At 42.0% G+C, this 18,356-nt stretch overlaps 1 protein-coding gene across 2 annotated transcripts in view; it reads left to right on the forward strand.

Annotated features, from left to right (window-relative positions):
* The window catches only part of GLG1 (golgi glycoprotein 1), a 149,410-nt gene that overhangs the window by 121,207 nt on the left and 9,847 nt on the right, over positions 1-18,356 (forward strand). For both annotated transcript variants that reach the window (XM_047836693.1, XM_047836694.1), the window contains exons 11-22: positions 383-536; positions 1,780-1,917; positions 4,143-4,229; positions 5,537-5,599; positions 6,316-6,429; positions 7,452-7,540; positions 8,671-8,788; positions 9,994-10,086; positions 13,646-13,783; positions 15,875-15,998; positions 16,931-17,073; positions 17,264-17,365. In XM_047836693.1, coding sequence (XP_047692649.1) covers positions 383-536; positions 1,780-1,917; positions 4,143-4,229; positions 5,537-5,599; positions 6,316-6,429; positions 7,452-7,540; positions 8,671-8,788; positions 9,994-10,086; positions 13,646-13,783; positions 15,875-15,998; positions 16,931-17,073; positions 17,264-17,365 — 1,363 coding nt within the window. The remainder of the gene's footprint in view (positions 1-382; positions 537-1,779; positions 1,918-4,142; positions 4,230-5,536; positions 5,600-6,315; positions 6,430-7,451; positions 7,541-8,670; positions 8,789-9,993; positions 10,087-13,645; positions 13,784-15,874; positions 15,999-16,930; positions 17,074-17,263; positions 17,366-18,356) is intronic.

Genomic DNA, 18,356 nt, shown 5'->3' on the forward strand with positions numbered 1-18,356 from the left:
GAACTGCCTTAGCTTGCATGGGAGGAAGAAGAGTAACAGTTTTACTGGAAAGGAAACCGAGTGAGGGATTTTGTTTATCTTGCCATTTCCTGATCCTGTTGAATCTAGTGTATCAGATAGGATTGAATTTCACACTTAGAAAAAAAGTATTGAGTGGAGAGTTGTGAATTGCCTGGTGATAAGCTACAGCCCTTATTTTCTCATTTCAGCCTGGGCGTGTTAGTGCTGAGTCTGCTGTTGTAATGTTGCGCATCTTACATAGCTGTCTTGGCCTCTTTGAGGTAGAACTTAAATCTTCTGTGCCAAGGTCAACAGACTTCTACAGATTGACCACTGTGTGTTCCTGAAGAACAAAATTCAGGAATATCTTTTAACTTTATAGGCTGGACCCTGTCTTATACCGCAAGTGCCAGGGAGATGCATCTCGTCTTTGCCACACCCATGGTTGGAATGAAACCAGTGAACTTATGCCTCCCGGAGCTGTGTTCTCCTGCTTATATAGACATGCCTACCGCACAGAGGAACAGGGCAGGAGGGTATGCATTCAATACTGACTTCATTTCTTCTAATCAACCATTTGTTTTTTTAGTTAGTTTGTTGTATTGTGCTGACTTCTGTCATTGTAGGAAACTTTGTTTATTAGTATATCTGGCAGGGAGGGGTTGCTGCACTACTAGAAACTTCCATTATTCAGCGACTAATCATAGAGTTGCTTCACCAGCTTCTTTCCGTCTGATTTTACATTTTCAACAAAGTAAGTCAGGGGACATTTCCAGTTTTTTCTTTAAATTACCAAAATCTTTTTTTTTTTTTTTTTTTTACATTGATTTATTTTTGAGAAACAGTGGGACAAAGCGTGAGCGGGGGAGGGGCAGAGAGAGAAGGAGACACAGAATCTGAAGCAGGTTCCAGGCTCTGAGCAAGTGGTCAGCACAGAGCCTGATGTGGGGCTCGAACTCACAAACTGTGAGATCATGACCTGAGCCAAAGTCGGACGTTCAACTGACTGAGCCACCCAGGTGCCCTTAAATTACCAAAATCTAAATGACAAATAGACAAATATTGCCACCATAATTTTATTTAACTTTAAAGTTCCATTAGAAGCTCTTAACCAGGATACAGATGGTTTTTAGACTTATTGTGAGTTTAGGTAAATTTGAACTTAATGTTCCTGACCCAAATGTGTGCCTTTTCCTGAACTGGAGCCCGCATTCTACTCTACATTCATAGAGTAATAGCAGATTAGTTCCGCTAAACAAAAAACTCTAACCTAACCTGAACAAATCCGGTTCACTTTTTATCAGAGTATTTTGAGAAAAGGATGTTGTCTCAATAGTGTATTAGAAAATATTGAATGTATAATCTCATTCCTAGAGATACAGGCTTTTAGAAGTCTCCTAGAAAATTTAATCCTTATTCTGGAAGAGATTTGAGGTATAAAGTTTATATAAATTACTATAACGTTCTCTGTTAGTTTCCTGACAACAGATATCCTTTATCTAGTGCTTTTTTGTTTTGGTTATGGTGCTTTTTTATTTTAATGTTTATTTTATTTTTGAGCGAGAGAGAGCGAGTGTGAGCAGGGGAGAAGCTGAGAGCGAGGGGGACAGAGGGTCCTAAGCAGGCTCTTCGCTGACAGCACCAAGCCCGATGTGGGGCTTAGACTCATGAACCATGAGATCATGAGGTCATGACCCAAGCTGAAGTCGGATGCTCAGCCAACCAGGCAGCCTTGCTTCTGGTACTTTTAAAGTATTTTGCTTGTTCTTTCTCATACAGCTTTCACGAGAGTGCCGAGCAGAAGTCCAAAGGATCCTACACCAGCGTGCCATGGATGTTAAGCTGGATCCTGGCCTTCAGGATAAATGCCTTATCGATCTGGGAAAATGGTGCAGTGAAAAAACAGAGACTGGACAGGTAGCTCACATAGCCACCTATTTATCTTATAGTAGTAGTAATCATCATCATCATCACAATTAACATTTTATATAGAGTACAGACCATAAAATACAATCTTTATTTTTGTTACATTATTCAGTGTCCTCTTCATAAGAAATCCTAAGGAAATTTTTCTCTTTCGTCTCTGTGGAAGGAATAATACTACTTTTCCTAAGCCGTTGGTTTGTTTTTATATTATGGTTACTGTATTTTGTAAGCGATTATTTTCCCCCTTCGTGTTGCCTCTTAAAAAGCCTGGAGCCAAAGGTATGACCTGCCTCTAGCAAGTATATGAGATTTTGTGGTAGGCTTTTGTGTACCAGGTTTGCTGCTAGCTCCATCCCCCCTTCTTTACCATATTTTCTTTTTCTTCCTATTTTTTAACTCATTCTAACTTTATTTTATATTGCCTTTTTTTTCTCTTCTCACTTTTATAAGGTACGTTAAGTCCTTTCGAGAGAAGGCAGTGTATAAATATAAACAATTGTAAATACTGGCATACATGAATAGCATGCATGCCATCCAGTAGTCCTATGAGATATGTAGGAATGGGAATTATCTTTTCCATTTGGTAATTGACAGAATTGAGACTCAAGAAGTGAAGGAAGTGTACTGACTTCCTTTCCTAATACTCAGGTGTAATCCTAACCAGACATCTGGTCCGTTGTGTCATAACCTCTCCATACCGGGAAGCATAGAGAAGAAGCAGCCCCCAGAATTGCATGCATGCTGTGAACGGTTCCTAACGATTTTGTGCCTGCTTTAAAAAAATAGAAAAGCTACATTACTGCTTTCTAGCAAATTAAGTTAGAAGGTAGTGTGTCCTCTGTGGTGAGGAGTAAGTCCTTGTTTAAAGCTCCAGTAATACTAGAACAAAGTGTGAACTCAGGTTTCTAGGTTCCATTTTTACTACTCCAGAACATCCTCTGGGATTAAACTATTAAAAACTTACCCGTGCAGGAATTGGGTATGTTTAAGAAGCAACATGGCTCACTGTTCAGATCTGCTCACCCTGGGAATGCCATTTTCAGCAGGCTACCTCCTGGGCCTGCTGCAGTTCTGTCAAATTTATTGTTAGAAAACGCTTGCAGTTCAGCTTTCTGCTGCCTCTGTCTAATGAAACAAAAGATATGGTCACATGGAATCCCAGAAAACAGTTTCTTTCCATACCCCCTTTGAAGTAACAGTGAGAAAGCTATGCTGTGTGGCAGTCCATTGCTGTGAAGCTTGGCTCAGGAAAGGATTCTATGACTGGGATTTTTCCCTTGGCCATTTATCTTACTCCCAAGGTTTTATGCATTTTCCTTTAGGGATTCCCCACCCCACCCCCACTTTCTGGGCATTGTATAATTCCTACACCCCCCTGCTCATCACTTCCTATTCTAATTCCAAAACAGAGACTCTTGCAAAATAGTAAGTTAAACTTGATCCTTTAATAGAGCCCTTTGCTGAGAAATAGCTGTTGATATGCTTTGGGAAAATGAGCTTCTGTTCTACTTAAAACCTCTATGTTTCTAAAGGGAATAGTCATGGAATGATACTACGAGGTCTCTCCAGGTCAGTTTCCAAAGCCTAGACGAGATAGTGTTTAGATGTCCAAACCCTAATGTGCTCACTTGCTTTGCAGTTTTCCTCAGGATCTTTCTATGTGGGCCAAGGTTAGAATCCCACATTTGACTTGCAGGAGCTATAAGTTCTATGCTGTGTTTTGGATCCTGGGTCCCAGCCTACTTTGCTCATGAGAAGTCTTAAAATATTCCATGTCTTTCCCTGTAAATCTGTTGTTCGTTGATTGTTATTGGTGCTCAGATTTAAAATGGGAGCAAAGGTGTTCAAAACATAGGTTAAAATTGAATGACAGGTTGTTGATAGAGTGGAATAAAGGCCTGATAAAATTTTTAGACTCTGAGGACGTCTCGACATTGATTCTTGTTGGACTTACTGATTGGGCCTTCTGTAGGATTTGCATGGCTATTGTAGCCCCTTGTGACCCTCTTAACTACCCTTTTACATCAAGTACTTATTTTTCAACAATCCCAGTTTGGGGACTCAAATAAAGCTTTAGTGTTCTGTTCAGTGAAATAGTTTTTAAAAGGAAAGATAAGGAGGACCACTGAAAAGGAAGTAGTAGACCCTGTTCTCTCTGCTTCCCTTGTTCATTTATATAATTGACACATGCCAAGGGATTGCTTTCTTACTTGCAGGAGCTAGAGTGCCTCCAGGACCACCTTGACGACCTGGCTGTAGAGTGCAGAGATATAGTCGGCAACCTCACTGAGTTAGAATCTGAGGTAAGCAGTCTGCAGCTTGTAGATGGCGGCAGCCCTGTCAGCAACCTGTCCTCTGTTCTCAGGCTTGCTGTTTTTCAGCCCCGAGAGTGTCACTTCTCTCCGCTGGCTTTACCAAGAAGTGTTTTGTTTTGTTTCCTAAACCCCTCTCCTCATTTCTCCAGAGAAATAGCCCATACATTTAGCCCTTTGGTTTTCTTCATAAATTAGAATTATCACAGTGATTAGACCAATCTTTTCCCTGGCCTTTAAGAAAAGCTAGCAGCTGTGCTTCAGATCTCTCAATCACGTGCAAGACCAGTCCGAACATTCCCGTTCCTGTTCTCTTACCTTAGCTCTTTCGGTTAGGTCATCTGGTAATGTTTTTGTCATCATTAAGAAAATAAAAGGCTGGGATTTCCACTTAAATGTGGAAGATTGAATACACGTGTTTATCCGTGTTTCATCCTGTAACTCACTAAAATATTAAAAAAGAAATTAGAAAGTCTCATAAGCAAGAAATACTATTTAGAAATACAGCATTACTGGGGAAGGAGCAGATAAAAATGTTAAAATGGTCTTGTGGGAGCAGAAATCAGGGAAACGGGAAATTGCTATTTTTTTTATCATAAGCCTTTTAGAACTGTTTGAATTGTCAAAAGTATCAATACGTACAATTACATTGCTCAGCTAGTCTTTTTGTTTTTGTTTTTGTTTTTGTTTTGCTTTCTATTTTTCAAAAGTTTATTGCTTTCTTTCATCTTCTGTCATCTCCCTTCTCCAATTTTCATTGTCCTTATGGGCTTTTGAGGACATTCTGGGGTGTGTCACTCTTTAAAGGAAGATATTATTTCAGCAGCTAGTGCTGCACAGAGGTTGCTGTCTGCTTAAAGGCATTTGTGTATGTTCCCCAGAGGCAGTGGTTTGTCGTCTGTTTTAGGAGCTTATAAACTAAAGACAGATGTCAGTTACCCGCATTTTCATTTTGAACTGCTTAGCCATTTGGAAAAACTCCAAAGGCTGAACACTAGGATTACTGTTAAACGTTTTATTTTCTGTACTGTTCTTAATTCTGCCTTATCTTTTGCTCAGGCCCAAGGGGTATCTGCCTCTAGAAAACCTTGCCTTTCAGAATATAATGAAGGAGCAATTCTCTCTGTGCCGTGGCTGTCTAACCTAAAGACCAGACTAGCTTCCAGATGGACACCTTAGATTATGGTGATGGCAAATGCCCATCAGTTGCTACTGAGTCAGAAACACAAACTTGCCCCGCTTCCTAAACTACTGGCTCTTTCTAAAGCAGAATTATTAATATGTTTAATCTCCCACAGGATATTCAGATCGAAGCCTTACTGATGAGAGCCTGTGAGCCCATAATTCAGAACTTCTGCCACGTAAGTAATATCTGGAGAAATGGATTCAAAACAAAACCAAATTCACTGGGACTTTGTGTGTTGCACTAACTTCCTTGTCTTCGGCATACATTACTCCTGAGTGATCATCAGATTGATGAATTAAAGTGAAAAATGTAAACAAAATCAAGAGACGGGTGCCACCATCCTCAGAAACCTTATTTGATTATCATTGGTAGATGACCTGGTATGTGGTTAGTGGCAGTTGTGGAGATGCCCTTTACAGGGGGCAGGGGGAGGCCCTCCTGAGCATAGCTGTGTTGCCGCCAATACATCAGCTTGGGGTTTGTTAGCATTAATAGTAGCTGCACCTCCCGACTCTCTTCTTGTAAATTAAATTAATTCTGTTATTTTGAACTAGCTAAATTACAGGGGTGAAACCATGCCGGAACCAGGAGGCAATGTTGGGTGTGATGCTGAAAGCCAGCTGCTGGCGTCATGTAGGGGAAGGAGTAAAAACCCTGCACAGTACATGTTCTTGTCGGAGCTTCATGCAGGGCAGCTTGCTGTGCCAATACTGATAAACACTGATAAACATCCCTTGTAATTTCGTAGGCTTATTTTGGTATAATTTATGAGGCATCTTGTTGGTGAAGGCTCTAGAATCAGTCTCGTTTTCCATTTTTCTATGAACTAGGCTGCACGATTTGTTCACTAATTGTTAGAAATGAAATGTAAATGTGCACTGCCTTCCCCAGGATGTGGCAGATAACCAGATAGACTCTGGGGACCTGATGGAGTGTCTGATTCAGAACAAACACCAGAAGGATATGAATGAGAAGTGCGCCATTGGAGTTACCCACTTCCAGCTGGTGAGTAACACCAGGCAAATCCTGACTGTCTTGGCTGCTTGGATGGCTCTGCATTCTTTCTCTTCCAGAGCATCAGGGCACCTCTTCTGTGAGAAATCTTTTTTTTCCAAATATATGTCCTCTCTGGTTCTCAAAAAATACGGTCTTTTCCACTATGGCCAGGCACGATGGTAGGCTCTAGGAACGCAGTGCTAAATAAAGATGGAGTCTGTACCCTTAGGGAATAGAGATGAGTCACATTGTTTGCTTTTCATAAGATACGTTAACCTTTGCTGCACAGAAAGTATGACTGGGATCTGCTGTTTTGTCATTGTTCAGTGCATCAGCCCAAATGTCTATCAGTGTACTGAACTCTTAAGCCTTTTTTTTTCTTGTAAATCATACTACCCAGGTCTGGCATCCACATAAGGTTAAAACTGTACTTTTCACAGTTACACATGTCTAAAGAAAGTGTTTCTGGTAAAGCAAGCACTTCCTTCCCGGGAGGATGGAATCTGTCATCTGTATAAAATTGATCTCTTCCCAGGGCCTATGGGCTATGTGACTGCCTTTACCAAATGATATTGAGGGCCTCTGGAGTGTGGGTACTGGAGACAGTGGGCAACAAACCCTGCCCTTGTCTGTTCTGTGTTCTAGTAAGAGAAAGACACAAAACACGTTTACAAATAAGTACAGAGTCTCAGGTGGGCTAGAGCTGCATAAGGGCTAGAGGATGAAGGAGAAAGGGGACTGGAGAAGGAGATGTTTGAGTAGAAATGCTGAGGAGGTGATGCGCGGACCAGGGAGGATCTGGGAGAAGGGCTTTGTGGCAGAGGGAGCAGCATGATTGGAATGGCAGGAATGCCAGGGTGCCCTTAGCAGAGGGAATAATGGGGAGGTTGGCAGGTCACGAAGTCTGAGATAGAGAGCAAGTTTCACAGGGCATGGAAGGCAGGCTTCTGCAGTCTCTGTGCAATCAGCCAGCACTGCCAATCGGAACTTGCCACAGAGCTGCTGATTTTCTTTCTCATCATCTTTTTCAGGTGCAGATGAAGGATTTTCGGTTTTCTTACAAGTTTAAAATGGCCTGCAAGGAGGATGTGTTGAAACTTTGCCCCAACATAAAAAAGAAGTATGTAACGTTTAATTGATTAATTCTGCTTCCCTAAACTCTGGACAAATGTCCTGTGTACTGGTAGGGTTAGCCTTGGAGGCCTGCACACTCCCTTGGTAGTACGGCCATGTACTTGGGCTGTGTGGCCACATGATCTTTGTGGCTGCCTGCAGCCACAGGGGACGGTGGTGGTTCTGACACAGAGAGCCTGGAGGCTAAAGGGGCGATTTTAATGTTCCCAGGTTCAGGCTGTCTGACTGAAGAGGCAGATTTAGATTGTTACTTAGAGAAGCCAGTCATAGTATGATTAAGAGGTTAACTGCCTCCCAACATCATTCCGTTATGTTAACTCCTTTGGGAGAGCAGCAGGGGCTTTTACTGAATTAGAGGTCTAGTTTGGAAACAAAAACTTTATTCATTTATGAATTCAGTCTCAGGGCGCCTGGGTGGCTCAGTCGGTTAGGCATCCCACTTTTGACTCTGGCTCAGGTTATGATCTCACAGTTAATGAGATCAAGCCCCGCATCGGGCTCTGCGTGGACAGTGCGGTGCCTACTTGGGATTCTCACTCTCTTTCTCTGCTCCTCCCCTGCTCACACTGGCTCTCTCTCAAAAATAAACATTAAAAAAAAAAAAAAAAAAAAAGAATTAGGTCTCAGTGAAGACAGTGATGGGCTTTTACAGCATGGCTGCCTGAATTCTTCCATCTTACTCTTTGCAAAGGCATGTTTCTAGAACACATCTCTCTCCCTCATATAAATCAAGTTCCCATTTTGCTCAAGGTTCTGTACCTCTCAAGAATGAATTTCACAGCTCATCAAAGAAAGACATAGTCTAGAGTTAAGAGCAGCATTCCTCTCTGGTCTCATGTTTTTAGCAAAACAAGCATTGAACTGTCCTTACGTCCCCTCTGTGGCCTCCCTACCTGTCAGGATTGTAGTGCGCCTTCAGTCATTTGTGACATAGAGAGTCAGGTTACTGCTTTTAGCGCTTTTAACACAATGAGACTTCTAGAAAAAGCATTCAAAAACGTGGTAAAGAGGGTCATGCATTCTGGAGTGTTGATGTGGCCCCTGCCCCAGCTCAGCCCCTGGCTCTCTGCCCTCATGTGGCTCCAGCCAGTCTCAGCCTTCTCCTTTCCTTGGCAGGGTGGACGTGGTGATCTGTCTGAGCACCACTGTGCGCAATGACACTCTACAGGAAGCCAAGGAACACAGGGTGTCCCTGAAGTGCCGCAAGCAGCTGCGGGTGGAGGAGCTAGAGATGGTAATGCCTCATAGCACAGCCTCTGGTCCCAGAAACACAGTGGCGGGTCTGGAAAGTTGGGTGAAGGGTGAGGGCAAATTGAAAGGTTTTAGCCATTATTATGATTGTTAAGATTTGGAGCCTTGTGCTCAGATCTTACCATGTGACAGCTTCTTGCTTCACTTTTCCTAACCGATAAAGTATTTTTACCACATGTAACTGGAAGCTCACTATAGGACAAGCTGTAAGCCCATGATACAGTCCGTGCATCAGTAATGCCCTCAAGGATCAAGGGTCTCTCCCTGTTTGCTTTGCTGTTCATGGCACCAGCTTCATGGTAAGGCTGCTTCCCCTCACCATGGCTACCTGCAGCGGCTCTGGCCTCCTGCTCCACGTCGTCTCCAGCAGGGAAGTAGAACAGGAGAGACCTCCTCCCTCCCCCACAGCCTGTAGCCAGATCCTTCCCTCAATTTGCTCGTGTCAGCTGGAGATCTGTGCCCACTCCCTGACCCACAACAGTCTCCAGGGGAATGCCATGCCCTGAAGAGCTTACAGATCACGAGGTACAACAGTTACTGGCAAGTCGAATGCAGTGTGCGCTCTAAGGGGAAACTTATGTTGCTTTGGGGGTTAAGCTAAACAGCTAAAAATGCTTAGTATATTCTGTATTGTGAATTCTACTTATTTCACTTCAGTCTAAATAAAAACTAAAAGCTAGAAATGAACACCAAACACCAGTAATATTGCAAAAGTTACATTACCAGATTTTCACGTAGGGTGGGAGTGATTCGGTGGTAATTATGTGTTAAGTGGAGCTCTCCTCGATATCCTAGTGTAATTGAGACTTTGGGTCCCTAGCGTTGGACCTCACTCTGTCAATAAAACAATAATAAAAGTAGAACCCTACATTTATATAATGCTTTAATTTCCTGAAGTGGTTTCCACATCATATTATCTTACTTCATTTCACAGCAGTCCTGCGAAGGGGCCAGGTAGGTGGCAGCATTTTGTTTTGCAAAAAAAGTCCAAGGCCATCTAGCTAGTTAGTGCAGAATTGAAACTAAATGCCAGCTCTCCTTTTACTGCGGTGGCCCCACTGCTCCTATTTTGCTGTGTAAAGGTTGTGGTCACTAGACAAGATCTGGTCAGTACGTGAATATGTAGAACATTTGACATCTCCAGTTTCAAGTAACCTCACTTTTCCATGCTGGCCCCCTCCCATACAGACAGAGGACATCCGTCTGGAACCAGATCTGTATGAAGCTTGCAAGAGTGACATCAAGAACTACTGTTCCACTGTGCAGTATGGCAATGCTCAGGTAACTGTCTGTTTATATTTTTGAATTGTGAAACTGTGAAGGTAACATTTTGGGACGCCTAAGTGGCTCAGTCGGTTAAGTGTCTGACTTTTTATTGCAGCTTAGGTCATGATCTCATGGTTCGTGAGTTTGAGCCCCACATTGTGCTCTCTGCTGGCTGTGAGGAGCCTGCTTGGGATTCTCTCTCTCTCTCTCTCTCTCTCTCTCTCTTTCTCCCTCCCCAACTTGTGCGCTTGTGCTCTTTCTCTCTCACTCTCTCAAAATACACTTGAAAAAATTTTTTATTGTTATGTTTATTTATTTAGAGAGAGATTGAGAGACAGAGTGTGAGGGGGGAGGGGCAGTGAGAGAGGGAGACACAGAATCTGAAGCAGGCTCCAGGCTCTGCACTGTCAACACAGAGCCTGATGTGGGGCTCGAACACATGAGTGTGAGATCATGACCTGAGTCAAAGTTGGACATTCAACTGACTGAGCCACCCAGGCGCCCCTCAAAATACACTTTAAGTAAAAAAAGAAAAAGGGGGGGGCGCTTGAGTGGCTCACTCGGTTAAGTGTCTGACTCTTGGTTTTCACTAAGGTCATGATCTCACGGTTCATGCATTCAAGTCCGACATCAGGCTCCACACTGACAGCACAGAGCCTGCTTGGGATTCTCTCTCTCCGTGTCTGTACCCCCCCCCACCCCCCCCCGCCAATCTCTCCCTGCCCTTTCTTTCATAATAAATAAATAAACTTAAAAAAAAAAAAAAAGAAAGAAAATGTGAAGTTAACATTTTAGCCGTGAATTCTTTGCTTGGTGGAATGAGCCTCGTCACATTCTGTGCAGCCTAGTCATCCCCTCCTAAGCTTTACCAGACTTTCCCAAAGGAAGTTCCTTACCTGCATTCCTCATGTTCTCCTGTTCATTCTCTTCCCTCTTTCAGGTTAGCTTGTCCTTCTCCACCTTGTCTGCCTAAGAAGCTCTTCACAATCCTTCAAATGTCTCCTCCTCTCTGTAGCTTTTCTAACACCATGTACCTCCAGAATTGATTATTCCCTTACTCTGTGCCTGTTGCACAAAAGTTCTTAACTGGAAGTCACATAGGAATCACCTGGGAAATCTTGTTTCTTTAACGCACAGAACTGGGCCCTGTCCTGAATTAGTATTAGTCAGGAATGAAGTACAAAGAAGTGATTTTTTTTTTTTCTTGTAATGTTCTTCTAGTGACTCAGCTATGTTTTCTAGTTCAGGGAATTGCCCTGAAAGCACCACACTGGTGCTTTAGCCTTTGAGATAGTGGCTTAATTATCGTCTTGTATCTGCTATTGCTGATGTCTATCTCACTCTCGTGTCTGTGCAGATCATCTACTCTGAATTTTCTCTTTATCTTTAATGATCCATAATTCCGCTGGCATGTAATCAGGGATGGTTTTTTTTTTTTTTTTTTTTTTTTTTTATTTCTTTATCTTAGTTGGCTCTTTCAGTCTCAGAATTCATGTTTTTCTCAATTTGGGGAAATTCTCAATTACTGTTTTCTTCCAAATACTGCCTTGCTTTTACTTCCTTCTAGAACTCATATTAGACAGTTGGAACATCTGAATCTGTCCTCCATGTCTCTTCACTTTTTCTTTCATACTTGCCATTTCTTTGTTATTTGTACTGCATTGAGGTAATTCCTCAGGTCTATCTCCCAGCCTAAAGATGTATTCTTCAGCTGTGTCCATTCTGTTTTTAGAGAGACTCCCAGTTGGGAGTTTTATTTTTTGTTTCCAGAATCTGTTACTGGTTCCTCTCATAACCATCTGTTCTTGATTCTGGTTTACCATTTCTTTCTGTATTGTTCTGAGGACATTAAATATATTTTTTTAATTGTTCTCTTACTTTTTCCTCTCAGTTATTTGGTGATTCTTGGTTGTCCCTTGAGGATTTCATATAAGTCTCATGACTTTATGCTACAGCTCTAGTTCCTGCAGATTCCCATCTGCTTCCCTTCTTTATCATTTATTTCATTTTTAAAAAAAAATTTTTAATGTTTATTTATTTTTGAGAGAGAGAGAGAGAGAGAGAGAGAGAGAGAGAGAGAGACAGACAGTGTGAGCAGGGGATGGGGAGAGAGAGAGGGAGACCCAGAATCCGAAGCAGGCTCCAGGCTCTGAGCTATCAGAGCAGAGCCTGACGTGGGGCTCAAACTCATAAACCATGAGATTGTGACCTGAGCCAAAGTCAAGGCTTAACAAACTGAGCCACCCAGGCGCCCCTCATTTTTTTTTTTTTTTAATAATATCTAAAAGGTTGGTGTAAGGAAGGGGAGATTTATTCTCAATTCACTATCTTAAAATCCATCATATGGCACTTTATGCTTTTATGTTAACCCGCTCATCTTTTTTTTTTTTTTTTTAAGGTTTTTTTCTTTAACGTGTATTTATTTTTGAGAGAGAGAGAGACAGAGCATGAACAGGGGAGGGGCAGAGAGAGAGAGACACAGAATTCGAAACAGGCTCCAGGCTCTGAGCTGTCAGCACAGAGCCCGACGTGGGGCTCGAACTCACAGAGCGCGAGATCGTGACCTGAGCTGAAGTCGGACACTTAACCAACTGAGCCACCCAGACGCCCCTCATCTGTTTTTTTTTAAGTTTGTTTTTGAGAGAGCGAGAGACAGAGTGCAAGTGACGGGAGGGTCAGAGAGAGAGGGAGATACAGAATCCAAAGCAGGCTCCAGTCTCTGAGCTGTCAGCACAGAGCCCAACACAGGGCTTGAACTCAAGCACTGTGAGACCATGACCAGAGCCGAAGCCAGATGTCCAATGAATTGAACCAGGCACCCCTCGTCTTTTTTTTTTTCTTAGATATTTGTTTATTTTTTGAGAGAAACAGAGGGGAGGGTGGAGGGGAAGAAAGAGAGGAAGAGAATCCCAAGCAGGCTTTGCAGTGTCAGCACACAGCCTGACACAGGGCTCGATCCCACAAACCATGAGGTCATGACCTGAGCTGAAATCCAGAGTCAGATGCTTAACCAACTGAGCCACACATTGTTTTATTTATTTATTATTTTTTTATTTGTTTATTGTAGTTGTTTATAAAAGTTTGCCCTGTGCGACTGTGTATTTATCAGGGTAGCGACTGGGCCTCATTCTTACCTGGCATCTAATGCTCTATTCTCATGGGGTAAATGGTGAGTGGAACTGAACCTCCTAGCTTGTGCTTACTGACTAGTCAGGGATATTGCTCCCTAGAAAAGCAGAGTGCCTAATGTGTGCTCCAAAAGGAGTCTTGACAAAGAAGAGCTAGAGGACAGAAAAAACCAAGAATCTTGAGGGGGATTCCTTCCCTTTAGCCTCCAGTGCAGCCTGCTCAACTCATCCATTATTTTTATACAGTCTGGTTCACTGTTAGACCTAAAGCTGTAAATCTGCAAGCATAATTCTCCTTGGTGAGGAAATTCTGACTCCTCTTACCTTGGAATTAGGAATGGAATGAAAGAGAGGGGATGCACTAAGAACTGAATGCTGTAGTGAGAACATATAGGTTATCAATCCCTGATACATCCCTTAACTTGACCATAATTCTTATGCCCTAGATTATTGAATGCCTGAAAGAAAACAAGAAGCAGCTAAGTACTCGTTGCCACCAGAAAGTTTTTAAGCTACAGGAGACAGAGATGATGGACCCAGAACTAGATTATACACTTATGAGAGTCTGCAAGCAGATGATAAAGGTAAGGGATCCCAAACCAGGGGCTAAGTACAGGGTAAATAAAAATAACAACATAAGCTTCTTTAAACTTTGGAGCAAATTTTATAATCTTTCCACTCAACCTGTTTTATACAGAGGAGACAGGGGTTCTCGTGGTGTGGTCCCTAGCTCAACTGCATCATCACCCCCTGGAAACTTACAAATGCTTGGGCCCCACCCTCTGCCTACTGAATCAGAAACTCTGGGAGCAGAGCTAATAGCTTTAACAAGCCTTCCAGTTGATTCTGATGCACGCTCAAGTTTGACAACCATCTAGCTAAGCTAACTGACCTCACTTTGACCTAAAGCACAAGTAAATAGATACCCAGTAAATATATGATTGATTTTGAGGGCAGTTAGTGGTAGGTATGTTGAGAAAGTCACCACCAAATGTCTTGATCATCCACCTACCACAGTCAAAAGGCTTTTCTATTTTATATGTTCTTTTGTTTCGTATACTTCTCCAGTGAACGTTCTCTGTAACAGGCTAACTTGAGAACCTAAATGCCAGTTCCTTGTATCCACATGTATAAAGAGATTTAAATTTAAGGTTCTAATGCACTTAAGATAAAATAAAAGCAAATGCTTTATTAAAATAAAATGTTACTTAAAAAATAAAATACTACTTGTAAAATAAAATGCTGGTCCACTCTGGAAAACAGTATGGAGGTTCCTCAAAAAACTAAAAATAGAACTACCCTACAACCCAGCAATTGCAAAACTAGGTATTTATCCAAGGGATACAGGTGTGCTGTTTCGAAGGGACACATGCACCCCCATGTTTATAGCAGCACTATCGACAATAGCCAAAGTATGGAAAGAGCCCAAATGTCCATCCATGGATGAATGGATAAAGAAGATGTGGTGTATACATATACAATGGAGTATTACTCGGCAATCAAAAAGAATGACATCTTGCCATTTGCAACTACGTGGATGGAACTGGAGGGTATTATGCTAAGTGAAATTAGTCAGTCAGAGAAAGACAAATACCATATGATTTCACTCATATGAGGACTTTAACAGACAAAACAGATGAACATAAGGGAAGGGAAACAAAAATAATATAAAAACAAGGAGGGGGACAAAACAGAAGACTCTCATAAATATGGAGAACAAATTGAGGGTTGCTGGATGGGTTGTGGGAAGGGGGATGGGCTAAATGGGTAAGGGGCACTAAGGAATCCACCCCTGAATCATCGTTCCACTATATGCTAACTAAATTGGATGTAAATTTTTAAAAATTAAATTAAAAAATAATAAATAAATAAATAAATAAATAAATAAATAAATAAATAAAATAAAACGCTGCTTTTCACTCTTTCAGATACCAAATAGAATTGTGAAAGTTAGAAATGTCTTTAGTTGACCCTGGTAGATTTGAGTCCTGTGTAAAAGCTGAAATGCCAGGCTCTGATCTGAGGGAATTTTCTAAGATTTTGATGACTTTTGTAAAAATCAGTCATCAACTTATATTAAGGTATCCGTAGGCTGTAATTAGCAGATACACTGTTGATTAGCAGATAGAGGTAGAATTTATTGTCAGTCCAAAATGGATCTCTGACTTCAAGGACACTAACGAGTGTACAGGGACTAGCCCCACACCGTTTGGTAGCATTATAGCCCCCATAGTTAAAAGATGAACTAGACAGGTCCTTAACCCACATTCCTGTTCACATTGTTCAGTGGGTAATTTTTAAATTTCCCATTGGGATTGGGTGGATATGGCTTGAGGGCTACCTGGCCACCTGGTACAATGTTATGTTTTTACTTAAACAGTGTTTAAGATCATGAGATGCCATGTAATGTAACATAGCCATGCAGGTACAGAATCAATCCTGTGCAAAATAGGAAACAGTGAGGGTAGTAGGGAGAAATGTGAGAGATATAGTAGAGACTCGATAAAAGGAGAAGTGGAGTCTGGGTGTTTATTCAGGCTTAGCTGTTTCTCTTGTACCAAGTGATATCTTCAAGCTGATTTTGTCATTAGCTCACCAGTAGGTGGAAGGGTGATGCAGATGATGTTCATTGCCTTATTTGGATAACTACGTTTGTAAATCTTTGTTTCTTGCAGAGGTTCTGTCCAGAGGCAGATTCCAAAACCATGTTGCAGTGCTTGAAGCAAAATAAGAACAGTGAATTGATGGATCCCAAATGCAAACAGATGATAACCAAGCGCCAGATCACTCAGAACACAGGTAACATCATGGCTTGGCTTTCCTGGTTCCATTGAATGTGGTTTAAATGGAGCTGAGTCGACATATATCTACCTAATTAAACTACAGATATTTTGTTGCCTGTGGATTTCAAGGGAAGAGTCTGGATCTAGTAAGGAAAATAACATATTCTTCCTTCAAAGAGTATTTGGCAGAATGAAAGTCATAGGAAAGAGGAGACAGAGGAAGTCAAGGCTGGAGTTCTTTGAAAAGTCTAGAGATTTAACAAAACTTCATGCATGTGGCAGGAGACTATATGGGTAATGTTTTTTAGAACAGAGAAATTTCAGCTCTGAGTTGCAAGACCTTATAACATAGTGGGCAAGATGAGTCCAGTATTCTCAGTGCTTTCTCAGTGTTTTCCAAAGCATCTGTTATGGGGAAGGTTGGTGATGGCTGAGTGATTTTTTTTTTTTGAGAACTACTAAAGAATACTGGTACCAGCAGACTCCACAGACGTGCTGCAAGGTAGAATTCCTGGGGTCTCTGTGTCCACATCTACCCTTTCATTTAATTATATTGCTGATTAAAAGCAGTGTAGTCAGGACTCTTGGGTGGCTCAGTAGGTTGAGCATCCACCTCTTGATTTCAGCTCAGGTCATGATCCCAGGGTCTTAGGATTGAGCCCCGTGTTGTGCTCCACGCTGAGCCCACGTGGAGCCTGCTTAAAATATTCCCCCCCTCTTCCTCTCCCCCCCAAAATAAAAAATAAAAACATGCACCCAGAAAAAAAATTTTTTAATTTAAAAAATAAAAACAGTGTAATGAATGCTCAGTAAATGTTTAGCAAATAAACAAATCAGTAGTTTATTTGCGGTCATTGATGTAATATGTACCCTGTTGAAAGGTAGATCTTGAATATTTTTGAATCCAGGTGGAATATTTTATCACATACTGACAACTTTCCACTCTAGATTACCGCTTAAACCCTGTGCTAAGGAAAGCCTGTAAAGCTGACATTCCTAAATTCTGCCATGGTATCCTGACTAAGGCCAAGGATGATTCGGAACTGGAAGGCCAAGTCATCTCGTGCCTCAAGCTCAGATATGCTGACCAGGTAAACAGTCCTGGGCTCTCTGCAGAGGTGTGTTTATAGAGGCCCCCCTACTCCTGGCAGGTTTTTCTTTGGAAGCCCCTAGCTTACTCCTACTTTCCCAAGACCTCTTTCGTACCTTCCCAAACCAGGGACCAAATAAAAAGCTCAAGCTGTCTAATAGGCTGATGAACTCTCCTTTTGTCACATGTAGCGGCTCTCTTCGGACTGTGAAGACCAGATCCGGATTATTATCCAGGAGTCTGCTCTGGATTACCGACTAGATCCTCAGCTCCAGCTCCACTGCTCAGATGAGGTAGGATTTGGGTCTGAAGCTGGTTGTGAACAGAGCTGGTCAGAGAAGTGTTTATTGAAGAAAAGTTCTGTACCGTCTTTCCCTTTAGCCCTGAATCCAGGGCCCATCTTCTGGACTTTTCATTGTTTGAATTTCTGGTTCCCTGTGACACTGAATTAGACTTGACATTCATCCTATCACTATAGAGTGTTGGTTCTATATTTCTCTGTTGTATTAGAGTGTTCTTTTACTATATCTGTCTCCGTATAGTTCCTTCTCCTTATTCTGATGCTCAACCTAGAATTCCCCAAGACTTGCCAGAAAGAGAAAGTGCTCCTGGGGTGCCTGGGTGGCTTAGTTGGTTAAGTGTCCGACTTCAGCTCAGCTCATGATCTCGCAGTTCATGGGTTTGAGCCCCACATTGGGCTCTGTACTGACAGTTTACAGCCTGGAGCCTGCTTCAGATTCTGTGTCTCCCTCTGTCTCTGCTCCTCCCCCACTTGCGCGCACGCGCTCTCTCTCTCTCTCTCTCTCTCTCTCTCTCTCTCTTTCAAAAATAAATAAATAAATGTTAAAAAAGGGGGGGGGGGAGAAAGAAAGTGTTCCTATAATAGCGCTAAAGAAATGCCTGTCTTTGGACTTTGACTTCCTAGCTAGAAAAGCCCATGTGGAGAACTGTGTTCGACATATGTCAGTTTTAGGGGTTCATAGCTGAAGATTTTTTTAAAGATGCTCACTCACAGCTCCCAAGGAAGACTTAAGTTTTTAATCTTTGGTGTGGACTGTGTTTTAGAACGTGTGTGTGTGTGTGTGTGTGTGTGTGTGTGTGTGTGTGTTGCAAAGTTGTGAGTTGAGGTTGACTCAGAACCTTTATAAATGTCAGCCATTTGCTTTTAGTATTTCACTTGGCTATGTAACCTTCCTCCTGTGGAATCAAGGAGTAGCCTTCTTTGTGACCAGTCCTGGGACACTCTGACTCAAATGTCAGGGTTGACAGCATAAACGTCAGTAT

This window comes from Prionailurus viverrinus, chromosome E2 (genome assembly GCF_022837055.1).
Source record: "Prionailurus viverrinus isolate Anna chromosome E2, UM_Priviv_1.0, whole genome shotgun sequence".
NCBI classification, from domain to species: Eukaryota; Metazoa; Chordata; class Mammalia; order Carnivora; family Felidae; genus Prionailurus; species Prionailurus viverrinus.